Here is a 27,914-nt window from a genome sequence, read left to right on the forward strand (position 1 = left end):
TTGGGGGGGTGGCCCCTTTAAGAGCAGGCCCCGGGAGCATCGAGCACGCGTTAATGCCCCGATGCTCCTGGGGGGGATATAACTACAACTTCTTCTGTCCTGTTAGCCCATCCTCTCAGAGGAGGCCCAGCAACCTCCTTCGAGAAGGATCTCATCTGTGAAGAGATGGTGCTCAACGAGATCTTGGACTCCTCTCTTAGCCCCCTGCTTCCTCCCTGCAGCAGGGGGGGGTGCAAGGAGTTTTACAGCCCCCTCTCAGTGGGGAGTGGTGGTCCTCCTTATCACGCTGACACCACATGAGGACACTCAGACCAGCTGAGGCCTTTGACGACAGTTTTGTAAATGGCAGGATTACCTCTCTAGGGGCAAAATGGACACCCCTTTCCCTACAATTCATTGTATTTGGATATAGATTGCACCTTTTCATTGGTAGCTCAAGGCAAGTTACATGCGGGTACAGCTGCTATCTTCCCTGTCCTAAGTGTTTTTCCCACAGGCACAGAATGGGAGAAAAGCCTTAGTAAATCAGGCCCTACCTGAGGGCAATGGCAGGTGAAGTGACTTGCCCCAGGTCACAAGGAGCGCTAGCAGGATTTGAACCCTGGCTTCCCTGGGTCTTAACTCGCTGCTCTAACTACTAGGCTACTCCTCCGCTTAAGGTGCCATTTCTCACCCAGATCCCCCGGCCACAAAAACAGCAGCTGCAATGTACACGGGCAGTCCAAGGGGTATCACAGAGGCAACACATTCAGGCTGCCGAGCAGTTCAGTCCCGTCGCTCTCACGTAGCTGAGCATCAGAAGAGGATATCACGGTGAGAAAACAGGGGCAAAACAAAGCCAAAGGCCCTCCCACCTGAAACTCAAAAGTCTAACTTTATAAAGTCCCTTTCTGCCTAAAGCCGCTGACAGTCCCCATTCACTTACCTGGTCTCCTTCCTTCGGGAAAGTGATTCTGGTACCTTGCTTCCATCCAGGTTGTACGTTGATAGATAAGATTTTGTCTCTGATGCTGGACGTGTGTCCATCCTCATTCATCACCTAGGTGTGACAGCCTTGTTAGCAGTGCACCCCCACTTCAACGCACATTCACCCGCTTTACTCCTCGGAAACCTCGACAGGAGCTCCTACAGGTGTGCTGAGAGCTCAGCTAGAAAATATGCCATGAGCTGCACACCCCACCCCTCGTCGTGAGGGCTAGATGGAAAGGAGAGAGGCCAACAGGCTGTGTATGAGAGCTGGAGAGGAAGGAGTGAGGGGAGAGGTTAAGTATGATGACTAGATGGGGAGGAAAGAGAAGAGAGCCTGTGTATGATGCCTCCTTCATGAGGGCTGGATGAGGAGAATAAAGGAGAAACTGCATAATCCCTCCTTCTTGAGGGCTGGGTGGGGAGGAGAGAGGCGAGAGAGACTCTGTATGTTGTTTTTTCGTGACAGCTGGATGGAGAACAGAGAGACTATGCATAATCCCTCCCTCGTGAGGGCTGGATGGGGAGGAGAGAGGGGAGACACTGTATAATCCCTCCTTCTTGAGGGCTGGATGGGGAGGAGAGAGGCGAGAGAGACTCTGTATGTTGTTTTTTCGTGACAGCTGGATGGAGAACAGAGAGACTATGCAAAATCCCTCCCTCGTGAGGGCTGGATGGGGAGGAGAGAGGGGAGACACTGTATAATCCCTCCTTCTTGAGGGCTGGATGGGGAGGAGAGAGGTGAGAGAGACTCTGTATGTTGTTTTTTCGTGACAGCTGGATGGAGAACAGAGAGACTATGCATAATCCCTCCCTCATGAGGACTGGATGGGGAAGAGAGAGGAGAGAAGCTGAGTATAAAAACTCCTTCATGAGGGCTGAAAGGGGAGGAGAGAGAAGAAACTGTGCATAATCCCTGATGCGTGCCCCGCCCACGGTAGGCCCGCGTCCGGGCCTACTCACCTTCGCAGTACTGCTCCCAGACCCGGTCCAACCTCGCTCGCGGCTATGGGCAGCCGCCTATGCTCCCAAGCCCCTGCTGCCTCCTTGGCCGTTCCTGGCTCCTCCACAGACCTCCCCAGTGCCCGGCAGGTCTCCTCGCATGGGCTGCGGGGAGACGCCGCTGTCCAGCCTCCTTCGGACCCCTGCTTAGGCGCGCGCACGCATCTCTCTGACCTTTAAAGGGGCCGCAGCAGGAAACTAGCCCGCGGCCCCAGATGATGACATCATCTAGCCCTGCTATTTAAGGCAGGGCCCGCCACTAGTTCCTTGCCTAGGCAACAGGTCTCCACGTTTGTTCGTGTGCTCGTTGCCCTTCTTTCCTGGTTCCTGACTCCGTTCCGTGGTTCCTGATTTGTACCTGGTCCCTACCTACTCTTTCTGGACTGCCCTTTGGCTTTGACCCTTGCTATGTTGGACCACGCTCAGGATTGACCTCTGGCTTTGACCTTTGCTATGTTGGACCATGCTCAGGATTGACCTCTGGCTTTGACCCTTGCCATGTCTGGACCACGCTCAGGACTGACCTTCGGCTTGACCCTTGCTCTGTTTGACTTTATACCTTGCCTTGCTCAGCTACCTACCCTGACACTGGCCTGTCTCATACTATGCCTTCGGCATCACCTTGGACTTGGCTTTTTTAGGTTTCGGCCTTCTATTACCTGGGCGCCACCTATCTCCGCTCTGTTCCTCTTTGGCGTCTGGGTCTCTGGATCCCTTGATACCTCTGCTGGTCCCTGGCTACTATTCTTCTCATCTACTGGGAGTCATTATATGGAGGCCCGTCTAAGACCAGCCGGCCCCGGCACCCAAGGGCTCAACCTGCGGAGAACGAGGGCTGGTATTGGCGAAGCTCCAGTCGCCCTACGTCTTCTAGTCAGCTCCGCTTCTCAATGGTGGGGACCTGTGGGGCTTGCCCTACGGGTAGTGTCAACCCCACCTTGAGCCAAGGGTCTACCTCCAACGCAACAATCCCTTCATGAGGGTGGATGAGGAGGAGAGAGGGGAGATACTGTATAATCCCTCCTTCATGAGGGATGGGTGGGGAAGAGTGAGGAGAGAGACTCTGTATGTTGTTTTTTCGTGATAGCTGAATAGAGAACAGAGAGACTATGCATAATCCCTCCCTCATGAGGGCTGGAAGGGGAGGAGAGAGAAGAAACTGTGCATAATCCCTCCCTCATGAGGGCTGGGTGGGGAGGAGAGAGGGGAGATACTATGTAATCTCTCCTTCGTGAGGGTTGGGTTGGGGAAGTGAGTATAGAGAGGTCTAGATGGGAAAGGATGAGGATGAGGAGAGAGGAGGGAAGCTGGGTATTATACCTCCTTCACGAGGACTGGAAGGGGAGGAGAGAGGAGAAACTGTGTATAATAAGTCCTTCATGTTGATGAGGCTATTGACTATTCTCCCCTGATTTAAAAAAAAAAATGCACATTTAGTCTCAGAAATTAAACAACTGCCCAAAGCAGCGTTAATTCTTGAGCAGCCTAAAACCTGTACAGAAAAGCAGAAAATACTGCTATTCTGTACTTCCTCCGACTTAATATTGTGGCAATATCGCTTCAAACCTAACTGATATATTCAGCAGAATCCGTCGACCCCTGAATATCCTGGTCAAAGTTAGTAGTGTTAAGCTGAAAAAAAAAGTCACAGGCTGGAGCTGCCCGATCCCCCTCCCCTACCCCTCAGGTTTAACACAAAAAAGTCACAGGCTGGAGCTGCCCGATCCCCCTCCCCTACCCCTCAAGTTTAACACAAAAAAGTCACAGGCTGGAGCTGCCCGATCCCCCTCCCCTACCCCTCAAGTTTAACACAAAAAAGTCACAGGCTGGAGCTGCCCGATCCCCCTCCCCTACCCCTCAAGTTTAACATAAAAAAGTCACAGGCTGGAGCTGCCCGATCCCCCTCCCCTACCCCTCAAGTTTAACACAAAAAAGTCACAGGCTGGAGCTGCCCGATCCCCCTCCCTTACCCCTCAAGTTTAACACAAAAAAGTCACAGGCTGGAGCTGCCCGATCCCCCTCAATTTTAACACAAAAAAGTCACAGGCTGGAGCTGCCCGATCCCCCTCCCTTACCCCTCAAGTTTAACACAAAAAAGTCACAGGCTGGAGCTGCCCGATCCCCCTCAAGTTTAACACAAAAAAGTCACAGGCTGGAGCTGCCCGATCCCCCTCCCTTACCCCTCAGGTTTAACACAAAAAAGTCACAGGCTGGAGCTGCTCGATCCCCCTCCCCTACCCCTCAGGTTTAACACAAAAAAGTCACAGGCTGGAGCTGCCCGATCCCCCTCCCCTACCCCTCAGGTTTAACACAAAAAGTCACAGGCTGGAGCTGCCCGACCCCCCTCCCCTACCCCTCAGGTTTAACACAAAAAAGTCACAGGCTGGAGCTGCCCGATCCCCCTCAAGTTTAACACAAAAAAGTCACAGGCTGGAGCTGCCCGATCCCCCTCCCCTACCCCTCAAGTTTAACACAAAAAAGTCACAGGCTGGAGCTGCCCGATCCCCCTCAAGTTTAACACAAAAAAGTCACAGGCTGGAGCTGCCCGATCCCCCTCAAGTTTAACACAAAAAAGTCACAGGCTGGAGCTGCCCGATCCCCCTCCCTTACCCCTCAAGTTTAACACAAAAAAGTCACAGGCTGGAGCTGCCCGATCCCCCTCCCTTACCCCTCAAGTTTAACACAAAAAAGTCACAGGCTGGAGCTGCCCGATCCCCCTCCCCTACCCCTCAAGTTTAACACAAAAAAGTCACAGGCTGGAGCTGCCCGATCCCCCTCCCTTACCCCTCAAGTTTAACACAAAAAAGTCACAGGCTGGAGCTGCCCAATCCTTCCCCCCTATCCTCTCTCTGGGGTACTGGGAGGAGGTTGGGGGGGGGGGTGCCCCACGTTTTTAGGAAAGGGGGAATCAGGGCACTAAAGACTGCAACGTTTTTTCAAATATTCAGGACACCAATAAGCAGCAGAGTTACCCAGATAACTTTGCCGCTCACAAGCTTACTGAATGTTTCACTTACAAAGATTGATCCAATCCTATCCAGTAGCTCAATTCACTTAATGTATTTCCTGGGCCGGTTCTTGCTTATCTTTCTTGGTTTTCCCTGGAGGTCACCCACAGGAAAACCAAGGAACTGCTTTGCTTGGTGACAGATTACGGACATGGCACACTGCCCTGCACGGGCTCGCTTCCCGCTCTGGTGTCAAATAGTCTCTAGTTGCCGCTGGGGACATCTTTCCTGACAAGGCTGTCTTACCCGACGAGAAATTTTAATCTTTTTGGTGCATCCGTAGAACAAGTCCTCCAGTGACAAATAAAGATCTCGCTCAATAGGAGGGTCCTGCTTCTTCATCCCCCTCCCTCGCAGGCCTCCGAATGCTGTGATCACATCTGAGCCGTCTGGATTGTAAAAATCTACGAGGAAGAAAACACCGAAAGTTTCACCTCCAGACTTCGTCAGAAGCAGAGCCTCACAGTCAATGGGTGCTCAATAAAATGAGCAGCACAGACAGAGAGGGGATGGCTGACGTCTTCTGTTATTCTCTCAAGGTGACATACTGAGTACTGTATGAGATATCACACTGCTGGCCAGCTATTAATACAGGGAGGAATCCCACCTAACCCCCAAAGACAGACAGGCCAATAACTGCTAATCCAGCAGGGAAAAAAAAGTCTGGTTTTCTTATAAAAAGAAATGATACGCTGCAGAGGCAGCATTCACAGGCCCCCAAGGAAGGGAACTATAGTCACTGCACAACAGTGACACCTAGTGGTAAGATTTAGAGCCCATGATTGCAGGTTTCTGAAAGAAGGGCTGGTGCTTGGGCCTCCAGCCGAGGACAATGGCTGCAATGACTCGGTTGATTGAATATTAAACAGGAGGAAAATCTCTAAGTAGTTGCCAATGAAGACTCATAACACTGTAACCCAACAAAGGCTGGTTCTGATTGACCTGCAAAGGCAAAGAAGCAGGAGGAAACTGCCTGGTCCAAAAATGAAAAACCCACAAATGACATTTACAAGCTGAACAGTTAAGTTAGCGGAAAAACAGCATTTCTAAAGAAGGAATACCTTATGTTCCCAGCAATCAGGTTGTTTGTAAGCAAACTGCTCCATCCTGTAGGGGTTGACTCGCCCCCAACTGTTTTGAACCTCCGTTTGGTAAGCCGCACCAGATATAGTGAAGCAGCTTACCTGTACCAGATGTTCACCCGTCATACATGAGTGATCGGGTCCTGATGACGCTGATCGGAATGTGATTTCCAAAGCTTTCTAGGAAACTCCTAGACTTCTTCTGAGTATGTGCGGCAGTTTCCACACAGCCATGATCCTTTGCTTAGTTAGCGTGCCAGAAGGAGAGGAGGAAGCATTTGTGTAACTGATGAACCGCTGTCGATAAAGAACACCGAGGGCAGGTAAGCAACTTCGTTTTCTCTGCAGACAAGCAGTTCACATCAATCACATAAAGGACTCCCTAACTAAATGAGCCTACTTTCCGGGATGCTTGCATGGCTCATCTGCTGTCCATGCATACGTGTGAAGCTGAAAATGTAAGAGTCCTTATGTCCCCCAATGACGTCCTGAAAATCTGGTGTGGGTAGGACAGAAACCAAAAAGTTATTAAGGGAACACACACGCACACACACCCAAAGGCTTAGCAAACTCTAAGCCTTCTTTTCTTTCAAAAACTAAAAAGGCAGAACAACAACAAATCTGCAACAGGGAGGAATAACTGGTTTTGGTGAGTTAAACTTCTCTTTACTTATTTAACAGAATCTCTTGGAGAAGAGACAGCTGAAGGGGGATATGATAGAGGTCTTTAAAATCATGAGAGGACTAGAATGGGTAAATGTGAATCGGTTATTTACTCTTTCAGATAATAGAAGGACTAGGGGGCACCCCCATGAAGTTAGCAAGTAGCATAATCGGAGAAAATTCTTTTTCACTCAATGAATTTGTTGCCAGGGGATGTGGTTAGTGCAGTTAGTGTAGCTGTGTTTAGAAAAGGATTGGATAAGTTCTTGGAGGAGAAGTCCATTACCTGCTATTAATTAAGTTGACTTAGAAAATAGTCACTGCTATTACTAGCAATGGGTACATGGAATAGACTTAGTTTTTGGGTACTTGCCAGGTTCTTATGGCCTGGATTGGCCTCTGTTGGAGACAGGATGCTGGGCTTGATGGACCCTTGGTCTGACCCAGTATGGCAATTTCTTGTGTTCTTTATGAACTTCCATCAAGATAGCGGGTTCAATTTGGACTTGGGATAATTTATAGTGAATCCTTTGATCAGCCAGCTGTTCAGGTAGGAAAACATGTGAACCCCCAGTTTGCACAAAAATACCGCAACGACAGCAACTTATTTTGAAAATTCCTAGTGTCACTGATTCTAGTCCAAATACCAGGATATGATACTGGAGGTGGTGTTCATTCACCATAAACCTGAGATATTGCCTGTGATCAGGATATAGCTCTCCATGTGTATACATTTCCTTTACATCCAGACAATACAGCCAGTCTCCTTGTTTAGAAGATGTCCAGGGAAAGCATCTTGAACTTCTCCCCCATGATGTTCTGTTTAAGGCCCTTAGATCTAGGATGGGATGGTATCGTCCAGTCTTCCTGGTGACCAGAAAAAACCTTGAATAAAATTCCCACCCTGTTTGCTGTGATAGAACAGACTTGATCACTTCAACTGCCAAGAGGGAAATTTTTAACTTCCATTGGTCAAGGAGTTTATCAGAGATTAAAAACTCTTTGTGGTTGTCAATTTGGAGGTAAATCCCGTAGACATAATCTACAGCCTTTTGAAATTATCTGGAGGATCCAGGTATCTGAGGTTATAGAGGGTCAGTGGCTTCATCGAACCTTAACCCTCCTACAGTGAGCTTCTCTGGAACCTGGATTGGAACGCTGACTATAATCTCTGGATTTAGTCAAAAACTCATCCCTGGTTTGGAATGGATAGGAGTGTGGGGTTTAGAGTTTCTACCTTAGTGGTGGCAAGGGTTGAAGCCCTGGAGTTGATAGGAATGAGTTGGACTCTTAAAAAGCTTTATATGCTGAAAAAGGTTCTTCCTGGGTTCTTGACTCTCTTACCTCTTAAAAGAGGCAGTAGGGCTCAGAGCTGTGGCAGAGGAGAGGGCCTGAAGCATGGCGTGGTGGTGCTTCTGTAGAGTGATGAAAGCGTAATTGATTCTTGTGATTGCTGCACTGACATTGTACATACTGAAAGGCCTGAAGACTTTGAATGAAGTTCAAGACAATGGATCAGTAATATGCTGAAGACTGATGAGAATCTGAACAGCATGCAATATGCTGACTTCAACAAAGAGAATACAGACAGATGACTGTGGTAAAAATACCACAGATGGACCTTTGTTGTTAAGTACCACAAAATAGCCATGACTGAATATGGCCAGCATTATGTAGCCTGGCTATTCATAGAGGACGTGATTTTGAAGTCCTTTTATAAGAGAATTTGAACGTACATCCAATCGGAAAGAGATGGTCTCAGCTGCATTCTGAAGGCGTCCAAAAGTTATAAAAAAGCACTGCTGAACTTGTATCATCGGAGACAAAGAGAAGATCACAGGAAGAAGATATCTCTGTATATTCAGTCTATCTCCCCACTTAGAAGTGGCTTCCTTTGTTATTATATTCCCCGCAACATTTCAGAAGATCCACAGTCTCCCTGATCTTACCTCCAAAGACATTCCTCCCTATACAAGGCACATCCGTAAGTCTTTCCTGCAGCCATGAGAGTCTGCACTCATCTGTAGCCACTGCAGAGGCTCTCAGTGCTGTTTCAAAAGCAGGCCTAGCCCTAGGCCAGCGATAAGCTGAACTCATCCTAGGTCTCTTGGTAGAGGCATTCAGTGAAACTCTGTGCCTTCTCCAAACTGGTATGCAAACCCTCGTCCATGTGGTTCTGGTAAGGTGCTAGGCGGAACTGGAGCACAGTATTCTAGTACTGTCTCCTCGCCCTGGGGGTACTGAGGGCTTCTTGGCTCATTACAGCATGGACTCCACCACCATGGATTGGGGTGGCAATTGGGGCTGGCTGAACCTCTCAGCAACTTAGACACAATGAGGTCAAGTCTGTGTAACGTTTCAAGTTACCCAGAGAAACACCAAGCTTTCAATTTCCCACCTTGCCGAGCAGATACATTTTAGCCACATAAGTCATTATCCAGCTAAGGTTTAGCTGGATAAAAAGAGACAGGGCAGGAAGCGTTCCATGGGTGTTGGTTAAATATGTTCCAGAGTGCTATCTGGCTGAATTTAATAGGGTACATCTGTTTGGGGAAATCACCGTCTGAGGTATTCAGCTAACTCTGGACAGGTATATTCAGTGGCAGCCTCATCCAGCTACGTTACCACCCAGTGACCCACTGAATAAAGACACCAGGGGCCTAACTTTGGGAGACAGGCTCCTGAACTGGCAATTTTGAACATGTATTAGATCTGAGTAGAGTCTACAAAATGGGTGGCAGTGGGGGTGGAATTAGGGCACAGAAAAAAGGTGCTTAGTACTGATTTTCAGCACTACGCACCTAACCTAGGAGCCTAAGTCTAGTCAAGGGGTAGGTAACTCCAGTCCTCAAGTGCCACAAACAGATCCGGTTTTCAGGATATCCACAATGAATATGCATGAGAGAGATTTGCCTACAATGGAGGCAGTGCAAGAAAATCTCTCTCATGCATATTCATTGTGGATATCCTGAAAATCCAATCTATTGGTGGCACTTGAGGACCAGAGTTGCCTACCTCTGATCTAGTCAAATGAAAAGCAGGCCAAAATTTAGATCTTTAATTTTAAATGCCTAAATTTAGGTGAATCTTCAGCTGAAAACATAGGCCCCTAAGTTCAGCTGAAATTAGGAACCTCACTTAGGGGGTCATTTTCCAAGCGGATCGCACGCAATAAGGGACGTTTTGCACACGAAAAGTCCCTTATCGCGTGCGATACCAGAATGGGTGCGGAGTCGGGGCGGCGTCAGCCCTGGAAGAGGAGGAGTCGGGGCGGGACCGGGGCTGATGCCGCTAAGACTGTGCCGACAGCGAAAGGTAAGCACCTTTATCGCTGCCAGTTTCACGCCAAATAACTACATCTTTTATGGTGTAGTTATTCGGCGCGACGCCAGCAGCAATTGCTCCACGGAAGGGCAATTGCTGCTGGCTAGCACAGGACCGCCCCCCCGTTTCGCTCCCCCGACTCCCATTACCGCGGGATTCACTATGCCTTGCGGCTTTAGTGAATCCAGCCCTTAGGCTCTTAAATTTAGGTAGTCTGCTTTTTTTGTATATTGGCTTTAATATTTCATGCCCACTTTCTTGCCAACCTGGAGTGCAGAATGCAGGATCTCTCACATCCTCTTATGAATATTCAGGAGCATGGATAGGTACAGCCACTGTTTCTTTCAGGGCATCCAGATTCTTGAGGCCAAAAAGTAGTACCCTGGGCACTCCTTCAACCTGCAGCTCAGTTGGAATGGCCTTGGCCCCTGTCTGAACAAACTCTGAAAAGGAGAGGTCCTCTAGTGAGGAACGGTTGTTCGCCTGTGAAAGAGAAGGGTTTGAGTTGGACCAGAAGAGTATTCCTCATCAGAACTAAGCTCCTCTGATCCAAAAATGGACTCCCTATCTAAAGAGAAAGTGACATTCGAAGCTGCGCCCATCCTTGAATCGATCACCTTTCAGCATTGAAGATTGACTCTTGAGCCCTTGGACATGACTATTGAAAAACAACTGGAGAAGCTTCCTTCCCCAAAGTTATTTGTCTCTAACTCTGTGCTCTTGGAGCTGATATTAAGCTTTGATGCTTAAAGCTCAACAATGGCACCAAGACATGTGGTGCAGCATGGGAGGCAGAAGTAGTCAGGTCATTTGATGCTATGAGTGGAGATCAACTGGTCGATACTGGCCGCTCTACATGGTTCATTGCTGAGACATTTATTGCCTCTGCTACAAGCCTCTGAAGCTCCTTATCAAAGACTGCTGATTCAAAGAATCGATGAGTCTCAACTCTCTTCAAGGTATCTGGAGGGATGCTGAAGATATGGAGCTGTACTTCTGGAAAATAAAGTGGAAACTGCTTTTGAGGGTTGTCGGAATACTCCAGGGTCCTCCTGCTCGGTGCATTGAATGAGATTAGGGCCGACGATCCTTATCTTTTTATGAGCCCCTGCAGCCATTTCTCCTTGGCTCCATGCTTGAGTGCTCAAAGCCCGTTGCTCAGCATAAACTGGGCGACTGAGACACAGCACCTTATGCCTTGATAGCTTTGGTGCCAGTTCAGTGGAACTGGACTTCTTCTTTTTCTGCTCAAGGTAGAACTGTAGTCTTTTCTGGTATCCTGACAGCCCTCAGTGACATCATTGCACAGATGCTGTAGTTCACGACATCATGGATTCAGCCCAAGGCTCTTGTGGAAGGTCTTGTGATGGACATCTTCTGAATGCCGTATGGGTACTTCTTGAAGCTACCAGCCTTCTTTTCCGCCATTGTTGGAAAAATGAATGATGCAAAATCAAATGAAGAAATGACTACCCTCGAGAAAGAAGACTGAGATAAAAAAAGGGGTTGACCAAGGGGCCTGCCAAAGAACCATTGAGAAAACAGGCTTGAGGTTGGTGTGTCAAAAAAAACTTACAAGAATATTGAAAACCCTAACTAGTCTTAGGGGAGAAGAAAAACTTTTATTTTCTGTCCCCAGACCCAAAAAAAGAGGTGGGGGACTCCTCCTTGCAGCAAAAAAAGGACTTAATATAACCTTACAACTTACCAACGCCTCCACCAAACTAGAATTCTCCCTCTTTAAATCGGATCAAATCCAAATAGCCTTAGTCTACGCCCCACCAGGTACCTTAGAACTGGATCCCTCCCCACTGATCGAACTTATAGCCAAACACATAAACACTGACAAACCTGCTATAATCCTCGGAGACTTTAATTTACATGTAGACGCTACTCCACAATCCATCAACTGCCAAACTTTTCTTTCCTTACTCAACCACTTGGGCTTCGCTCAAATTATCAACAGTCCTACACACAAGGCAGGCCACACTTTGGACCTCATCTTTATTAACGAACCCTTCAACATTCACACCAACCCCACTTGCTTACCAGTTCCATGGTCTGACCACAGAGTCATCCACACAACCCTTAGGATCAACAACCCACCACCTCAAATCACTACCAAATCCACCATCCAATTCAGGAAACCTTGCTCTCTAGACATACTCAGTGAAAAGATGTCCGAAGCTTTAAATCAACTTGACCTCACAGACGCAACAACTGCTACCACCTCTTGGATCAATATTAACAATAAAATTGCAGATAAAATCTGCCCAACTACAACTACAACCAAAACCATACAACCTACATTAGACAATAGAAAACCTTGGTTTACAGCCGAACTTAAATCCCTCAAACAATCTCTTAGAAAAAAAGAACAAAGCTGGAGAAAAAACTCATCCACTTCGACACAAACCATCTACAAATCCCACCTCAACACCTACAGGAATACTATCCTTAGAACAAAGAAAGAATTCTACGCAAAAAAAATACACAACTTCATTTTCGACTCAAAGGCTCTTTTTTCTTACGTCTCCTCTTTAACCAAACCATCTCCTCCCACTATCCCAGACCACCAAGCGCTCAACAAAGCTAACGAACTAGCCAACTACTTCAAGACAAAAATCACTAACCTTACCCATTCAATTACATCCAATAGCCCCACCTTAACACACCATCTAACAACAGTACCGCAACAAAACACAAGCTTGGACTCATTCGAGCTCACTTCTTCACTGGAGATTGAAAATACACTCAAAAAACTAAAACCATCCTCACACCCATCAGACCCATTACCAACAAATCTCCTCATTGCCATACCAAACACCATCTCAAAACCAATAGCAGAAATTATCAACACATCCCTGTCTCAAGGCTTAGTTCCTAACCAGTTAAAATTGGCAATCCTCAAACCGTTACTAAAGAAACCAAATGCTTCTCCATCAGACCCAGCTAACTTCCGACCTATTGCAAACTTACCACTCATCGCCAAACTGATGGAAAAAATTGTCAACAAGCAACTGTCAGAATATCTGGAAGATCATAACATTCTATCCCCAGCTCAATATGGCTTCCGAAAACGACTAAACACCGAATCTCTCTTATTATCGCTCACTGATACCATCCTCGTGAACCTGGAGAAAAAACAATCTTACCTGCTGGTTCTACTTGATCTTTCTGCGGCGTTTGATACGGTAAAACATACTACACTTATAGACCAACTAGCTAATATAGGGATCAAAGGCACAGCTCTCAAATGGTTTCACTCCTTCCTAAGCAACAGATTCTACAAAGTAAGGATAAACAACAAAGAATCGCATCCAATCCTTACAGAGCAAGGAGTCCCGCAAGGATCATCACTTTCTCCCACCCTATTCAATATCTACCTCCTCCCTCTCTGCCACCTACTCTCAAACCTCAAGCTTACCCATTACCTCTATGCAGACGACATTCAAATCCTTCTCCCGATTACAGAATCCCTTCAAAAAACCATCACTTACTGGAACGAATGCCTACAGCCCATTAAGGAATTACTCTCAAGCCTCAACCTAATATTGAATGCCAATAAAACCGAAATGCTCATTGTCTCTCAGGATCCCCTCACAATCTCTTCTAGCCTCTCTCTACCAAACGCTAATAACATGTTCTCACCAGACGTCAGAGACCTTGGAGCATGGCTTGACAATCATCTTAACCTAAAAAAGTTCGTAAACAATACCACGAAGGACTGCTTTTACAAACTGCAAGTCCTCAAAAAACTTAAACCCCTCCTTTACTTCTCCGACTTCAGGCTGGTACTTCAATCCATTATATTATCTAAGCTCGACTATTGCAACTCCCTGCTACTAGGTCTACCCAACAACACGATCAAACCATTACAGATGGTACAGAATTCTGCTGCCAGAATTCTAACAAGCACTAACAAAAAAGATCACATCACCCCAATCCTTAGTAACCTACATTGGCTTCCCATTAAACAAAGGATACTCTATAAGGTACTCACAATCATCCACAAAGCGACAAACAAAATAGCTCCCATCACGTTAAGCTTTCAACTCCAACCGCACACATCTTCTAGACCAATCAGAAGCGCTTACAAAGGAACACTGCATGCCCAACAAGTAAAATCATCTCTGAGCAAAAGAGCGCTATCCTTAGCAGGCCCCCACCAGTGGAACATGCTCCCCCCAAATCTAAGACTTGAACCCAATCATCAAGAGTTCAAAAAAAGACTAAAGACTCTTCTTTTCCAACAAGCCTTCCCAGACTCACAATCCTACCAAGACGGAAAGTCTTCCCAAATAAGAAGTATCCCCTAATTATGGTCACCATACCAAGTCCTACCTTCAGGTCTCTGCAACTGGACAACAATCTTTGAGTTCTAAAAATTAATCTTATTATTTATATTTTCCTCTGCAACTGGACTACAATTTCTAAGTTCAAAAATTCATTTTATCTTATTATTTATATCTGGCATGGTTAATATATCACTATATCCAAGTTAAATAGTTAAATTATACAGATTATATTACATAATTTTATTAATTACAATGTTAAACTATACTATATTATTTATTATCATTATGTTAAATTGTCATCCAGTTATATTGTTCCATATGTGCCACTGTTCTATGTAAAGCCCCTTATCTCTGTTGGGCAGTTTATCGTTATATGTAAACCGGAGTGATTTGTAGTCTCTATAAGAACCTCGGTATATAAAAATTAAAAATAAATAAATAAAAATAAATATAAGGCACACTAGAAGAGAAAATTTGCTCTGGAAAGAAAAAGAGCAGCTAACTTAGCTTGTCAACATGAAAAACACATTAATTTATTTATTTTAAAACATGTATAGCCCGCCTCATCCACATCTGATGTTCTCTGCGGAAAATGAAGACCTGAGGCACGATAAGTGATCATGGATGCACGAGAACTACCACACATGCTCAGAAGTAGCTTAAGAATTTCCTAGAGAGCTCTGGAAATGTTGTTCCGATTGGCACTATAAGGTTGTCACCCTGTTGTGAACTGCCGTCTTTAGAGGATCGGGTTTCCTGAATGGCACCTGCTGTAAATGGAGCAGATGAACACCTATTTGGCTTGAATTGAAAAAAGGATTGACAGTGTGCACGGGAGGCAGAATGCCCTGTGTGGAGTCCTGCAGGGTGGGTGACACAGAGCGGGAACCTTTCTGCCCAGTACTGCTGTGTCCAGTGATGCATTAAAGAAGGGCAGCAGTTGACTGTTACATGGTCGCTATAAAGGAAAGATCTACTTTGCTGGCTGAGGGGCCAATGCTGTACCTCAGCGGCTTCTAAATCTGTCCCCAGGTATCTACAAAGGAAATGCATGAGATATATTTGCATGCAGTGGAGGCAGGGCATCCATATTCACTGCACAGACCCTGAAAACCTGACCGGCTGGGTGCACCTGAAGACGGGTTTAGAAACCACTGTTGTACCTTAACAAGCAGAACAGCTGTCCATCAGTGATGAACTGCAGAAAAGGAAAAAGATATTACGTACAATTTTGATACATGCAGATCTTCCATGCCAGCGGTTCCCCAGCCTCTGTACCTTGCTAAATGGTTGCGGGTTTTTAAGAGGACTCTAAGCAGACATTTTCTACAGGTGTCTGGCTAATGCCTTTTCCCCCCTTATTCCTATGGAGCTGGATTGCATAAGTGTTTCAAAACATATGCAAATGAGGCCACGCTCTGAGTGAAATGTGGCCCAGTGTTTCTATATTTTGCTTTTTGAATGACCTGACATTAGTCTTTAAGCATGCTTTGTGCACTTACTCTGTCCAATTCCAGAGGTTGTGATATCAGAGGACCACATTTGCATAAATGAAAAGGAAAAATGATCCTCACACATATTATAATGAGCCAGGAAATGCCTTCCATGCCACCGAGAGGGCTTTGCATAAAACCCTTCATTATGCACTTGTTATTGGCCTAGTCACTGTCTTCTGGGCTCCCCAAGACCTCTTTCCAAACTCAGGATAATGTGTAAGATATCCGCACAACCCTCCCAAAACGTTATTACCAATAACCCTGAACTGACAAGGAAGGACATTTAAGGGCCCAAGCAAAGTTGAGGTCCTTGAATGGAGCTGTCAGATAAACCAAGAAAAAAAAGATGCATTTAGAAAAGAAAAAAAATTCTTGCTCCTAACGAACCCAAGAAGAGTTGGCTCTACCCTATTACCAGCAAGAGCATCTCCACCTGTTTGTCAGGGTGGTGATCCCAAGGTGAGCGAGAGTGACTCCGAAACCCAACGATAGGACCTGAGCGGTGGCTTTGGCAGAGCGCATACCAGCAAATGGATTATCTCCTCCGAAGAAGTCCTGGAAGGTCTTCTCCGCATTTCCATGAAACGTGTAGCCAGTGGTCCAAGCACCCTCGCAGCCAAAATCGGGGGGGATTCCTCCCTTCAGGCCTTCTTCTCCAAATTTATCATACACAGCTTTTTTTCTAGCTACAAAGATAAAGGACACAAGTTGACAACGTGACTTCGTTGCCTTTGTTTTTATGCCAACAGAGTACAGGTGGGAATGTTGATCTCATCCATGTTGGGGATTCATGAGTCACACGGGTTTCTCCCCCAGTCTTAGTTCTGTTGCAGTCCATGTGCGAACCCACAGGCTTGCTGGGAACGAACACGCAACTGAACAGAAAAGGGGGCAGATGGATCAAATCTTCACTCCAGATTCATCAATGAAAATATCCCCGGACTTTCAAAGGGGAGACTGCCGAGGCAAGGCCTGAGCAATTTATACACTGGGGCAACCTTACGGGGCCAACTAAATTCCCACACTTGTTCCTCTTTTTAAGGTTTTTCTTTGGTTTGGATTTAATTACCCACTTTTCCAAGCCCATGCTCCAAACCCATGTATTCAGGCCCCAGAGGGATTACAATCGAACAGCTGGATTTACTAAGTCGTGATAAGGCAATATCGCAGCAGACAGATCGCACGATATCTTCGATGTATTCCTCCCCTGTGGAAATAAGCTGTTTTACAAGCAGTTGCATGCATAAAATTGCCTAATGCATGCAAAGCAGCTTCTGCATAAGCAATTCAATGTAAATGAACAAACATGGCTGACTTAGGAAAAAAAAAAGTTAACCCTGTTTTTTTTTATCACATTTCAGGGAGGTGTAGATAAATCATCACAGGGACATCGGGACCCTAACGTGCCTCCCAAACAGCCTAATTCTACACCCACAAAAAGCATGAAATGGTCCCAGGGATCAATGCAACCCCTGCCCACCCCCTCCCTTCCCTGTTCCCTCCCCTAGGTATCCAATACGACCCTCCACCTGAGGCAAACGGGTCTCCTTCAACATCTTCCCACCACCAGCATCTCGGTCCTGCCTTCCTGCCGGTCCCTATACAATCATATTCCTCGGGTCTAGTTGTCCCCCCCAGCCCCTCCCCCACCCCCAAGGGGGAAAAAGGCCCTGGTGATTTAGGAAAGCAGCCGCACCCCCACCTCCGCTCCTCTAAACTACCTCCGAAACCCTTTATTGGGGTTCAGTGAGGGGCCAGAGCGCCTGCTTGCTCCAGACCTGGTAACACCATATTTCAAAATGGAGCCAACCAGCCATTTCCCCTAACGCATGGTATCCAATGGGTCGGTTCCCCTATTACAGGCAACATAGCAAGGGATGCCTGGAAGCTCTTTATAGTTAAGCCAGCGGTGCCCAATACAACTGCAACTATTTCTGTATTTTTCTGCCACATTTTCTTGGTCTCTGATTGAATCTCTTGAGATCTGAGATTCTCCTCGTTCTCCATACGTTGCACAGAATAATCACTTGGTACTGACACTTCTATTAGCAATGTCGTTCTTGAGTTTTTCTTCTTTACTACTGCATCTGGTTTTCTCACATTCAGCTGTTACATTGTAAAGGGGATAGCGGGTCTTTTACTGGGACTTTAAAGTCGCTTGCTAACAACACAATCATCAGAAAATATGAGTTATCCTTACTCACGTTTATTTACTAAACATCTACCTAGGAAGCCAACCGTAACAGCATCCACAAGGACAGTTTTACCGCACAGATATCCTTCATGCGGTTACATGGGGTAATCCAGCGTGGGCCGCTACTCAGGGAATTCCACTGTTATTCTTGGGACAATAGGGCACGATCCAAGAGAGCTCCTTACCAGGGAATCAACATTGCTCTTTCAATGACACAAGCAAGCACCCTTCCAGCTCCTGAAGTAAAATGAATCCACTCATAGACCCCTGTTCCCCCAAGTCATCACAATGTCCACTGTTTTATTTTGAGGGGGATGAGCCACCCACTCACAGACTGAGCGAATTAACCAGTGGTGTAAATGCACAGTATCACCTCCCACCCCCACCTCTCCGGCAAAATCACCTCCCTTTCCCTCTCCCCCATCCCAAAGAGTGAGATTTTGCTAGCGATAGAGTCTGTGGCATAAATCCGGAAAGACTTGGGTACTGGGTTGCTTTGCAAATGAAAGGAGCAACACAAAATGATATTTAGCCTTCTTCAATTTCATTTAAATTGCAATTCTTTAATCCCACAGGAAAAATCCTTTCCTCCACGCTCCCCAACACCATCCTAGATCCTTTCCCACCCTCCTCCAACTCCATCTTAAGGCTCTTCCTCCACTTTCTCCAAACCCATCCTAGGTACTCCCCTTTCCCCCCAGCTCTATCCTAGACCCTTTCCAAACAACAGATTTTACACGAAAAAGGTCATTCAAATACAGTTTTCTGAGGTAAAGATATAACTTACAACAACATAGATTGTATTTACATGCACTGCCGTGGTGCCAACCAGAAAACCCGACACTCGGAGTGCATATGGTATTAGGCCTATTATAATGTGGGCTTGGCCCTTAGAAAGCCATGAATAAACTGAAATACAATTGCGATATAGTAAACTCCCCCTATCAAAACAGCAGTAACAGCCGCCCTCAAACTGTAACGACCGGACCTATGAAAAAGTAACGCTGTAGACATTGCATCAGGGCCTAAAACACCAATACATCTCCTACTGGGAAAACGGAACAAGCCGAGCTGCTATAGATCCCTGCACAGAAACTACAAGCTTGTAGAATACCCTTACCTGGGTCACACACGCAGAACACAGACAGAGCCTCACCAAATACAGAATAAAGTGACCACAGAAATGTGTAGGCAAAACCTGAACTGGGAACCACAAGAAGCCAGACTCTGAAGTCAGAGCAACAATGGAAAAACAGAAACACCACCATTCCTAATAAAACATCAAACAAGAAAATCAAGAAATATAAAATCCAATAATTAAACACCAACAAAATATTTCAGAACAGCAGAGACATCAAATAATACCTAATAATCAAAACGAAAAAGGATTTCCTTGCTCTCCATACCTTGGAACCTTTTGATTTCCAGTGAGCCAGAGACTGTTGTGGATTAGTTGGGGGAGAAAGGGGTAAGAACCATCTTTCTTTCTCTCATGCATACACATGCAGGTTCTCTCTCTCTCACAGAAACCTTGATGCATGCAAAAGATTTCCATTCTGTACTCAAGTCACTTATTTTAACTGGAATGGACTGAATATTGGAACTCCTTGTCTCTTGGTATCCCCTCTCAAGTGCTTCGTGCGCTTCCAACTGCTCAAAATTCCATGGCAAGAGTACTCACTGGTACACACGGGCATATAATCCTGGAAATCCAGAGCGCTCCATGGCGAGAGTACTCACTGGTACACATGGGCATATAATCCTGGAAATCCAGAGCGCTCCATGGCGAGAGTACTCACTGGTACACACGGGCATATAATCCTGGAAATCCAGAGCGCTCCATGGCGAGAGTACTCACTGGTACACACGGGCATATAATCCTGGAAATGCAGAGCGCTCCATGGCGAGAGTACTCACTGGTACACACGGGCATATAATCCTGGAAATCCAGAGCGCTCCATGGCGAGAGTACTCACTGGTACACACGGGCATATAATCCTGGAAATCCAGAGCGCTCCATGGCGAGAGTACTCACTGGTACACACGGGCATATAATCCTGGAAATCCAGAGCGCTCCATGGCGAGAGTACTCACTGGTACACACGGGCATATAATCCTGAAAATCCAGAGTGCGCCACTGGCTTCCGATCGAGTGGCAAATCCATGTTAATTCCACTAATTGCTGGGATTAATTCTACCCTGCGGTTGTACGGGCCCTCCCATGCCTTGTGGTCCACCCATCATGGCCTTTTCGAGGAGCCATCACCAGGGGTTGTCTATATGACAGAATCCTGTGAAAGAACTTTCGGGAGTAGACTCCCTGAGCGTCCCATGTTGTGATCTGCACTCAGTTATTTAAAAGAGCTTTTAAGACTTCTCTGTTCAAGATGTTTGATCTTCAAGTGGCATTATGTTACAAATTTGGGCTGTTATAGTCATTGGAATTGAGTTCATTTGTTTGAAGATAATAGTAGAACTCTGTAGTTGCAGTGAATGATTCATTTTTGTCCTTTTGCATTGTTGTTGAATTGTAAATTATGTGGCTCCAGCAAGATACTGGTTACTTCAATGTCTCTCTAGAGAGGGGGATGAAAGATGAAATAACCATTTCTTGCTAGCTTTAGGTCTGTGTGTTGCATCTCTTAGTTTAATATGTGCGGGTTTGAACTTGCTGAGGTCCATACTCAAAAGTATATCGCCAGATAACTCAGACGTTATCTGATGAAATGAAGATTTGGGCACTTATCCAGCTACATTTATTTATTTATGTATTTTGACATTTCAGATACTGTCGTTCTATGTAAAGATCACAACGGTTTACAAAAGTAATATTCATAGCTATAAATCGACGAATATTGATGGGTTACTTAGGTAGTATTCATAAACAGGCATTAACCTCTATCTAATGACATGTTCCAGTACATTTTGACTAAAGCTTTAGGACATAAAATAATTCTAGCTGGTTAATAAGTTAGCCAACTAGAATTTAATTGGATAAGTTAGGGGCATTCCAGGGGCCTAACTGGGAGGAGCTGAGTTAGACAGATAAGTTATCCAGCCAAGTCTGGTTGTGCCATAGAGCTGTCCTAAAGTTAGCTGGATAAACTTTAAGGTAGTCGGCTATATTCAGTAAGGCAGCTGTACTAATGAATATACCTCCAAGGTTAGCCAGATAAGTTTATCCGGCTAACTTTGCTATCCAGATAGCGACTAACTATGGACCTTGTTCTTATTTGCAATTTTTTTTGTACTCCACCGCAAACTGTGGAAGTGTGTGGAATATATATTTTTTTTACATAAATAAACATACGCACATGTTCTCACGCTCTCACATGCTCTCTCACATCAAGGCTGTGCTCAGTTGCTATGGAACTTCTTATATCCTTGTAATATGACAGCAGATAAACACCACAGGGCACTTCTAGTCTGTCCATTCTCCCTTCCTGTTGCAATACCACAGACCCTATTCAGTCTCCAATTTTAGCCCCTTGTCGACATTACGTACGATCATCCCAGGCTTTCTTGAATTCTGCTACTTTTTTTGCCTCCTCCATCCCCTCCATGAAGAAATATTTTCTGATCGTACTCCCGAGTCTACCCCCTTGGAGTCACATCTCATGACCTTTTATTCTAGAATTTCCTTTCCATTGAAAGATGTTTGTGTCTTCTTCTTGTGCCTTATTTATATCTCATTTGGAGGAGTAGCCTAGTGGCTAGAGAAAAGGGCTACGAACCAGGGTTCAAATCCTTGGGCAAGTCACTTTACCCTCCTTTGCCTCAGATTGTAAGCCCTCTGGGGATAGGGAAATACCTACAGTACCTGAATGTAATCCGTTTTTAAGTGTCAAAAAGTAAACAGAAATCAAATAAATCTGAGGTACTGTAATGCCCCCATCATAATCCCTCAGGGTCCCCTGTCCCTCCAACACACCAAAAGTTCAGCTCAGGCTCTTACATAATTTATAGCTGCTTTCAGTCGTTCTCTGAACTGTCCATCATTCAGACAGAGATCGACACTGTTACTTACGATCACTGAGGACATCGTAGGCTTCTGCAATCTGCTTGAATTTGAATTGCGATCCTGGCTCCTTATTTTTAAAGGGGTGGAACTTCAAAGCAAGCTTACGATATCTGGAATGAGGGTGAACAGATATTTTCATATGTTTTCTATTATTTCCAATGCAGATATGAAGCTGAAACATGCTTTCAGTCCCTAAGGTAAAAAGGTGGGCAAGAACAGATACTCAGAGTCTCGACAACACAAAATATCAACAGTGGCATGAAATTAATCTTCTGCAACTATTCCTGCTAAAATGCGCTACATGCCCTTTGGAAGAATTCAAAAGCCAAAACAAAGAGACCTCATGCTTTAATAAATTGATTAGTCTATAAGGTGCCACTCGACTGCTGTCATTTTTATTTATTTATTTATACTTTTTTATACACCGCGGCACGTGAAGCACATCACCTCGGTTTACAGCAAACAGTAATTCAGCCAAAGGCTTTACAATGAACATAAGTGGAATAAGCAAAGTGCTTATTTAACAGAAAAACTAGGAGTATACGTATCAAATACATATGTGTAACAATATTAACTAAAGTCTGTCTTGAAGGGAGTTATTTCTAAGGAAAAGGAGGGTAAGGGAAAGGGGGAATCATAGTGGGGGGGAAGGGAGTCAGACCCGCACTGCTGGTCTGACTCTCGTATCCCCCCCCCCCCATGTCAGAGATGGGGGGGAGTCAGAGGGGAAAGGGAAAGGCAAGGTAGAATAGAGGAATCAGGAATAGGTTGAACAGCGAAGTATGTAATTTGCATGAGTCCCATCCTTCAATGGAAGGCTTTTCTAAACAGCCATGTTTTTGGTCATGTTTAAATTTTCGGTGGCAGGGTTTCTGGCGCAGATCCGCGGGCATACTGTTCCACATTTTGGTTCCTGCTATGATGAGCGAACGTTCTTTAGTGGATGTAAGTTTAGTTAGTTTAGGAGAAGGGATCGGCAGTCTGGCCTGATGTTGGGATCTGATTGGATGGTTTGTTTTTTTGAAAGACAGGTGCTCAGGAAACCATTGCATGTTTTGGTTATAGATGGCCTTATGTATCAGCGTAATCGATTTGTATATGATCCTTGATGCTACGGGTAGCCAGCGAAGGGATTGAAGCACAGGAGTGATGTGATCGTGGCGGTGCATGTTGGTGATGATGCGCGCCGCTGCGTTTTGAAGCATTTGTAATGGTTGCAACGTGTTTTTTGGTAGGCCTAATAGCAAAGCGTTGCAGTAGTCAAGTTTTGATAGAATTGTAGCTTGTAGTACTGTGCGGAAGTCGTGTGGGTGTAATAGAGGTCTGATACGCTTTAGTGTGTGTAGCTTAAAAAATCCGTTTTTTACAGTGTCAGTGATGAATTTTTTAAAGGTAAAATTGTTGTCTAAGAAAACGCCAAGGCTGCGGTCGGAGGGTAGCCTTGGGGTAGGACTGTTGTAGTCAGTGTGGAGTTGTTTGCAGGTGATATGAAGAGAAGTTCAGTCTTGTTAGTATTGATAGCTAGAAGTTGTCGGTTTTTTTATGACACCAGATTAACACAGCTATCCTTCCGAAGACTAATCTTAGGATAGACGCTGCTGGATTTTCTACATTGCTCAGTTCTCACTTTTTCCTGGCTCTAGGGGGAATCCATTGAGGCAGCCCGCAATGGGCCCAAGGCTAAACCTGATAGGCAGGGCAGCATTGCGGGTGTCATGTTTGATCTGATTTTAGAAAGGCTGTAATGTCCAATCCTTTAGACTCGAGCACCTGGAAAGGAGTGATAGGGTCATTGTAGCAGGCTGAGGCTACACTGGGGTTGCCAACTGGCTCCAGATTTTCAGGACAGGTTGATCCAGTCTTGTTTTACTCCCCTGCATGCATGTGCTTATAGTCTTGATTTTCTTAGGGAATTGAAAAAGGAAATCATAATAAGTCCCAGCATGCAATGGGGTAAAACCAGGACTGGATCAACCTGACCTGAAAATCTGGAGCCAGTTGGCAACCCTAGGCTACACAGTCTGCAGTGAAGTACAAATACCTTATTATTACTGCATGTTACTGACTTTTTATTTGCAAGCAATACTTAGGAAATACAATATAAATAAATACATTTATGATAGGTGAATATATGCTGCACACACTCTGTATCTCTGTGCGTGCTCACATAGGTCTCTCTCATACAGGATGATCAAAGAGATAATAATCTCCCCCACCCTTCATACTCACGCCTTTTTAATGGCCTCGTCGTCGGCATTCGCGGTGATCTCAAGCACCGCATAGTAATCCTGCCCCATGCTGCCCAAGGACTGTCCCCGCCGTGTTTACGGGGCACCGTTGCTAAGGACGCCCCCAGAGCGCGCAGCATCCTGGGAGTTGTGGTTTCTTCCGGTCCTTCCTGGGGGGGGGGGCGGCTTCCGGGCCGTGCAGGACTACAGTCCCCACAGCGCTCTGCCCCCGGATTTTCTCCGGACAGTATGGGAATTAAGGCTAGTGAGCGGAAGGCAGGAGGGGAAGGAAAATATCCGGGTTTTGGCTCTCCAAGTGCAGCCAGATTGGGGAGGATGTCTACCCAGCGCCTCTCTTTGTAGATACGGAGCCCCACGCGGATCAAACTGCAAACGTTTGCTCTGCACCACAGGCGAGACCGGAGGCGCTGGCCGCAGGAGCAGCATCTGCTTCGTCCTGCTAGTGCGGGCCCGAGCCGGCAGGATGAAGGAGATGCCGGTGCCGCGGTAGGAGCGAAGGCAGCCTGCGGTCCTCCTCCCGCGGGGGCCTCATCTTCTGCTGACACGCGACTATTTATCTACGATTTATCATAACAGCACAAACCCCCAGGATTCAAATGGCAAAACCCTAGCTAGGACAGGGCAGCTCTGCACATATTACGCCAGACGCTCGAATAGAGCCGCTTCCTTCTCGAAATGCCCTTTTGCTTTCCTTGATGGAGCAGGGGATTTGGTTTTGTATTAGATTTATGATGACCCTGTCAGCTTTTTGCATTTCCGTGGTTTGTTTTCTTTATCTGATGATTAATCGTATTGATTCTCATCGTTGAGGAATAGGATTGAATTGGCTATGTCCATTTTTCTGGTTATGATTCTGTCCTATTATTTATGTGTCATATCTTCATTCTTGTTTCTCCCTTTTTAAGTGAATTATTGGAAAATGTTATATAAAAATGCATTAATAAAAAGTAAAAAAAAAAAAAAAAAAAGGCATGATCAAATCAGATACAGATTTTATTTAAAAAAGTGTGAAAAATTAGCAATAAAAACAGCATCTTTCCTAGCGTGTAGCAGATGGACTCAGGACCAATGGGTATAGTGTACTCCTGCTAGCAGTTGGAGACGGATCAGATTTCAATCTGACGTCAGCCCCTAGTACATATACCCCTGCAGGAAGTGCAGCTCTTCAGTATTTTCCATCTCCATAGCAGTTCAGGACTCTATGCACACTAGCACAGCCTTAGAATAATTTAGCAAAGAAAACCAAAATAAGAAGAAATCTTACCTCTACAGCGGAGCCCTGCGCTCCTGCGGTGACACCCATTGGGTGTCCCTTCCCCAGTTGCAAATTCCCGAGGTGATTTCCGCGATCCCTTGGAGGTAAGCCTCGGTCCAGCGGCCGACCCTCAGCTGGGACCTAGCCCCCGACATCGGGTGAGGCTGAGAGGTAGTGAGTGCAACTTCGAGCGTGGCAATGAAGGTATTTTCCCTCTCCACCTGCAGCCGGAGACCACCTGGAATGAGACCAGGAAGCACTAAGACAAGGTAAGGTAGAAATCTATTTAAAAGTCTCCGGTCTCCAAAGCTCGAGGAGTCGCACAGGTCACCAACTAGGACCAGTGCCACCAGGTTGATCTGCCCTAGCAGGGCTAGATCCCGGTCAGATCCGAGGATCCTCCTACAGGGAGAACCTCCGAGGTGGTTGCAATATTGTCTGCATGGTCGCAGTCACCATTTTGATCTGTCCACCGACCTGTGCGCACAAATATCTTTCGCGCACGTCGCGTGCCCAAGTACCATGCGCACAGCCACGCGCTCTCTGTGCCGGGCGCATAACTTCGAGCTGTGCGCACAACAGCACGCACATCTCCCTGAGCGCGTACCAAACCTACACACACAACTTCGACGCACCGGAGCGCATAACTAAGCCACCCGGGCTCTGTATTTTTACTTGCACAAGCCATGGCACCACCGGAAAAGAAGCTCAAGGCTCAGGACTTTGCCCAGCATGCCACATTAGAGCTGCACAGCATGAGGAGGCCACGGCCCTGTGTATACAGTGCGAGGAGGCCCTGGGGGATGCAGCCCATAGCCAACCCCAGCCAGTGCAGTTTTCCAGCTTCTCGAACAGTACGCCGGACCTAGCGTCTCCCAGTGGGACCCTCCCTCAAACAGGGCTCCCCAGGGACACAACACCTCTTAATTTAGACCCAGCATCTATCTCCTGGGGGGAATTCTTCAAAGGCCTGCATACCTTCGTCCACATGCAACCAGGGCCTCCGATAAAATGGCCACAACCTCCACCAGAGGACCTCAACATCCCAGGTCCCTCTGTGCCCAGGGAAGCGATTCCAACATCCAGAAGCCCCACCTTCGGGGACATGGACAACTCAGATGAGGAATCAGAACCCCTGAAGGAAGGGGAACTCGCTCCAGGGACAGAGCCCCACCGAACCATGAGGTGCTTCTTCACCAAGGACAAGCTCCCAGACCTGGTCACACACAGCTTGAAAGAGCTCGCCATCCCGGGCATAAGTGCCTCGGGGGAACCTAAGACGAATCCCCTACTAGAGGGACTCCATCAGACCTCCCATCATTTCCCACTATTACAAGCCGTCCAGCAGCTAATTGACCTGGAATGGGATGCCCCTGAGACTACGATCATAGGGGGGCGTGCTCTGGCAGCCATGTACCCTCTGGACCCAGCTGCCAAGGATCTCCTGGCATGTCCGAAAGTGGATGCCATGGTCTGCGCCGTCTCGAAGCGCACTACTATCCCAGTTGAGGGAGGAGCAGCACTCAAGGATGCTTAAGACAGACGTCTGGAATCCATCCTCAAACAGTCTTTTGACGTCTCTGCTATGGGTTTATAGATTGTGGCTTGCTGTGCCGTATTGACACACGCCTGCTTATCACAGACCAGGAACAACACCCCTGGGGAAGCCCTGGAACCAGCAGTATCATTCCTCGCGGATGCCGCTTCTGATCTGGTGCGCACTGCAGCTAGAGGAGTGTCATCAGCCGTGGCAACTCTGGCTCCGAAGCTGGTTGGCCGACGCATCTTCCAAAACAGTCTCACAAGGATGCCCCTTCAAGGGAACCCTCCTGTTCGGAAGTGAACTAGAGCAACTAGCCAAAAATGGGGCGAATCCCCACTGCCGCGGCTACCGGAGGACAGGAATAAGAGAAACCAGCGACCCTTCCCCTGAACTTCCAGGGGCGGAGGATCACAGTGCTTCAACGCATACAGAAGCACATATCAAGCGGAACAATCACAACAAAAGGGGAGCCAGCTCGGGCCCAGGCCCCAGCCGCACCCCACAATGAAAATCAGCCGACCCGTCCAAAGGAAGAAGCCATAGGAGGCAGACTTGCCCTATTCTACCAAAGATGGGTCGAGATAACTTCAGACAAGTGGGTCCTAGCCATCATTCGAGAGGGATATTACCTGGATTTCCACCACCTCCCTCCGGACAACTTTGTGAAATCCCCCTGCCACGACCCTTCCAAGAGGATGGCAGTGGAAGCTATACTGACCAGATTGCTAGCCTTAGAGGCTATAACACCAGTGCCTGCACCACAAATAAATACTGGACATTATTCCATCTATTTTATTGTTCCCAAGAAAGAAG

At 46.5% G+C, this 27,914-nt stretch overlaps 1 protein-coding gene across 2 annotated transcripts in view; it reads right to left on the reverse strand.

The window, feature by feature from the left end:
• The window catches only part of DNAJB13 (DnaJ heat shock protein family (Hsp40) member B13), a 38,365-nt gene extending 13,941 nt beyond the window's left edge, over window positions 1-24,424 (reverse strand). Inside the window, exons 1-5 of one of the 2 annotated variants that reach the window (XM_029602112.1) lie at window positions 24,284-24,424; window positions 22,061-22,164; window positions 16,364-16,525; window positions 5,223-5,380; window positions 926-1,039 (exon numbers count right to left, since the gene is read on the reverse strand). In XM_029602112.1, the coding sequence (XP_029457972.1) occupies window positions 926-1,039; window positions 5,223-5,380; window positions 16,364-16,525; window positions 22,061-22,164; window positions 24,284-24,351 (606 nt within the window). In that variant the 5' untranslated portion in view covers window positions 24,352-24,424. Of the gene's footprint in view, window positions 1-925; window positions 1,040-5,222; window positions 5,381-16,363; window positions 16,526-22,060; window positions 22,247-24,283 lie in introns of both variants that reach the window. The other variant, XM_029602111.1, reaches the window with a different exon arrangement.
• Window positions 24,425-27,914: the final 3,490 nt, after the last annotated feature.

This window comes from Rhinatrema bivittatum, chromosome 5 (assembly GCF_901001135.1).
Source record: "Rhinatrema bivittatum chromosome 5, aRhiBiv1.1, whole genome shotgun sequence".
Lineage (NCBI taxonomy): Eukaryota > Metazoa > Chordata > Amphibia > Gymnophiona > Rhinatrematidae > Rhinatrema > Rhinatrema bivittatum.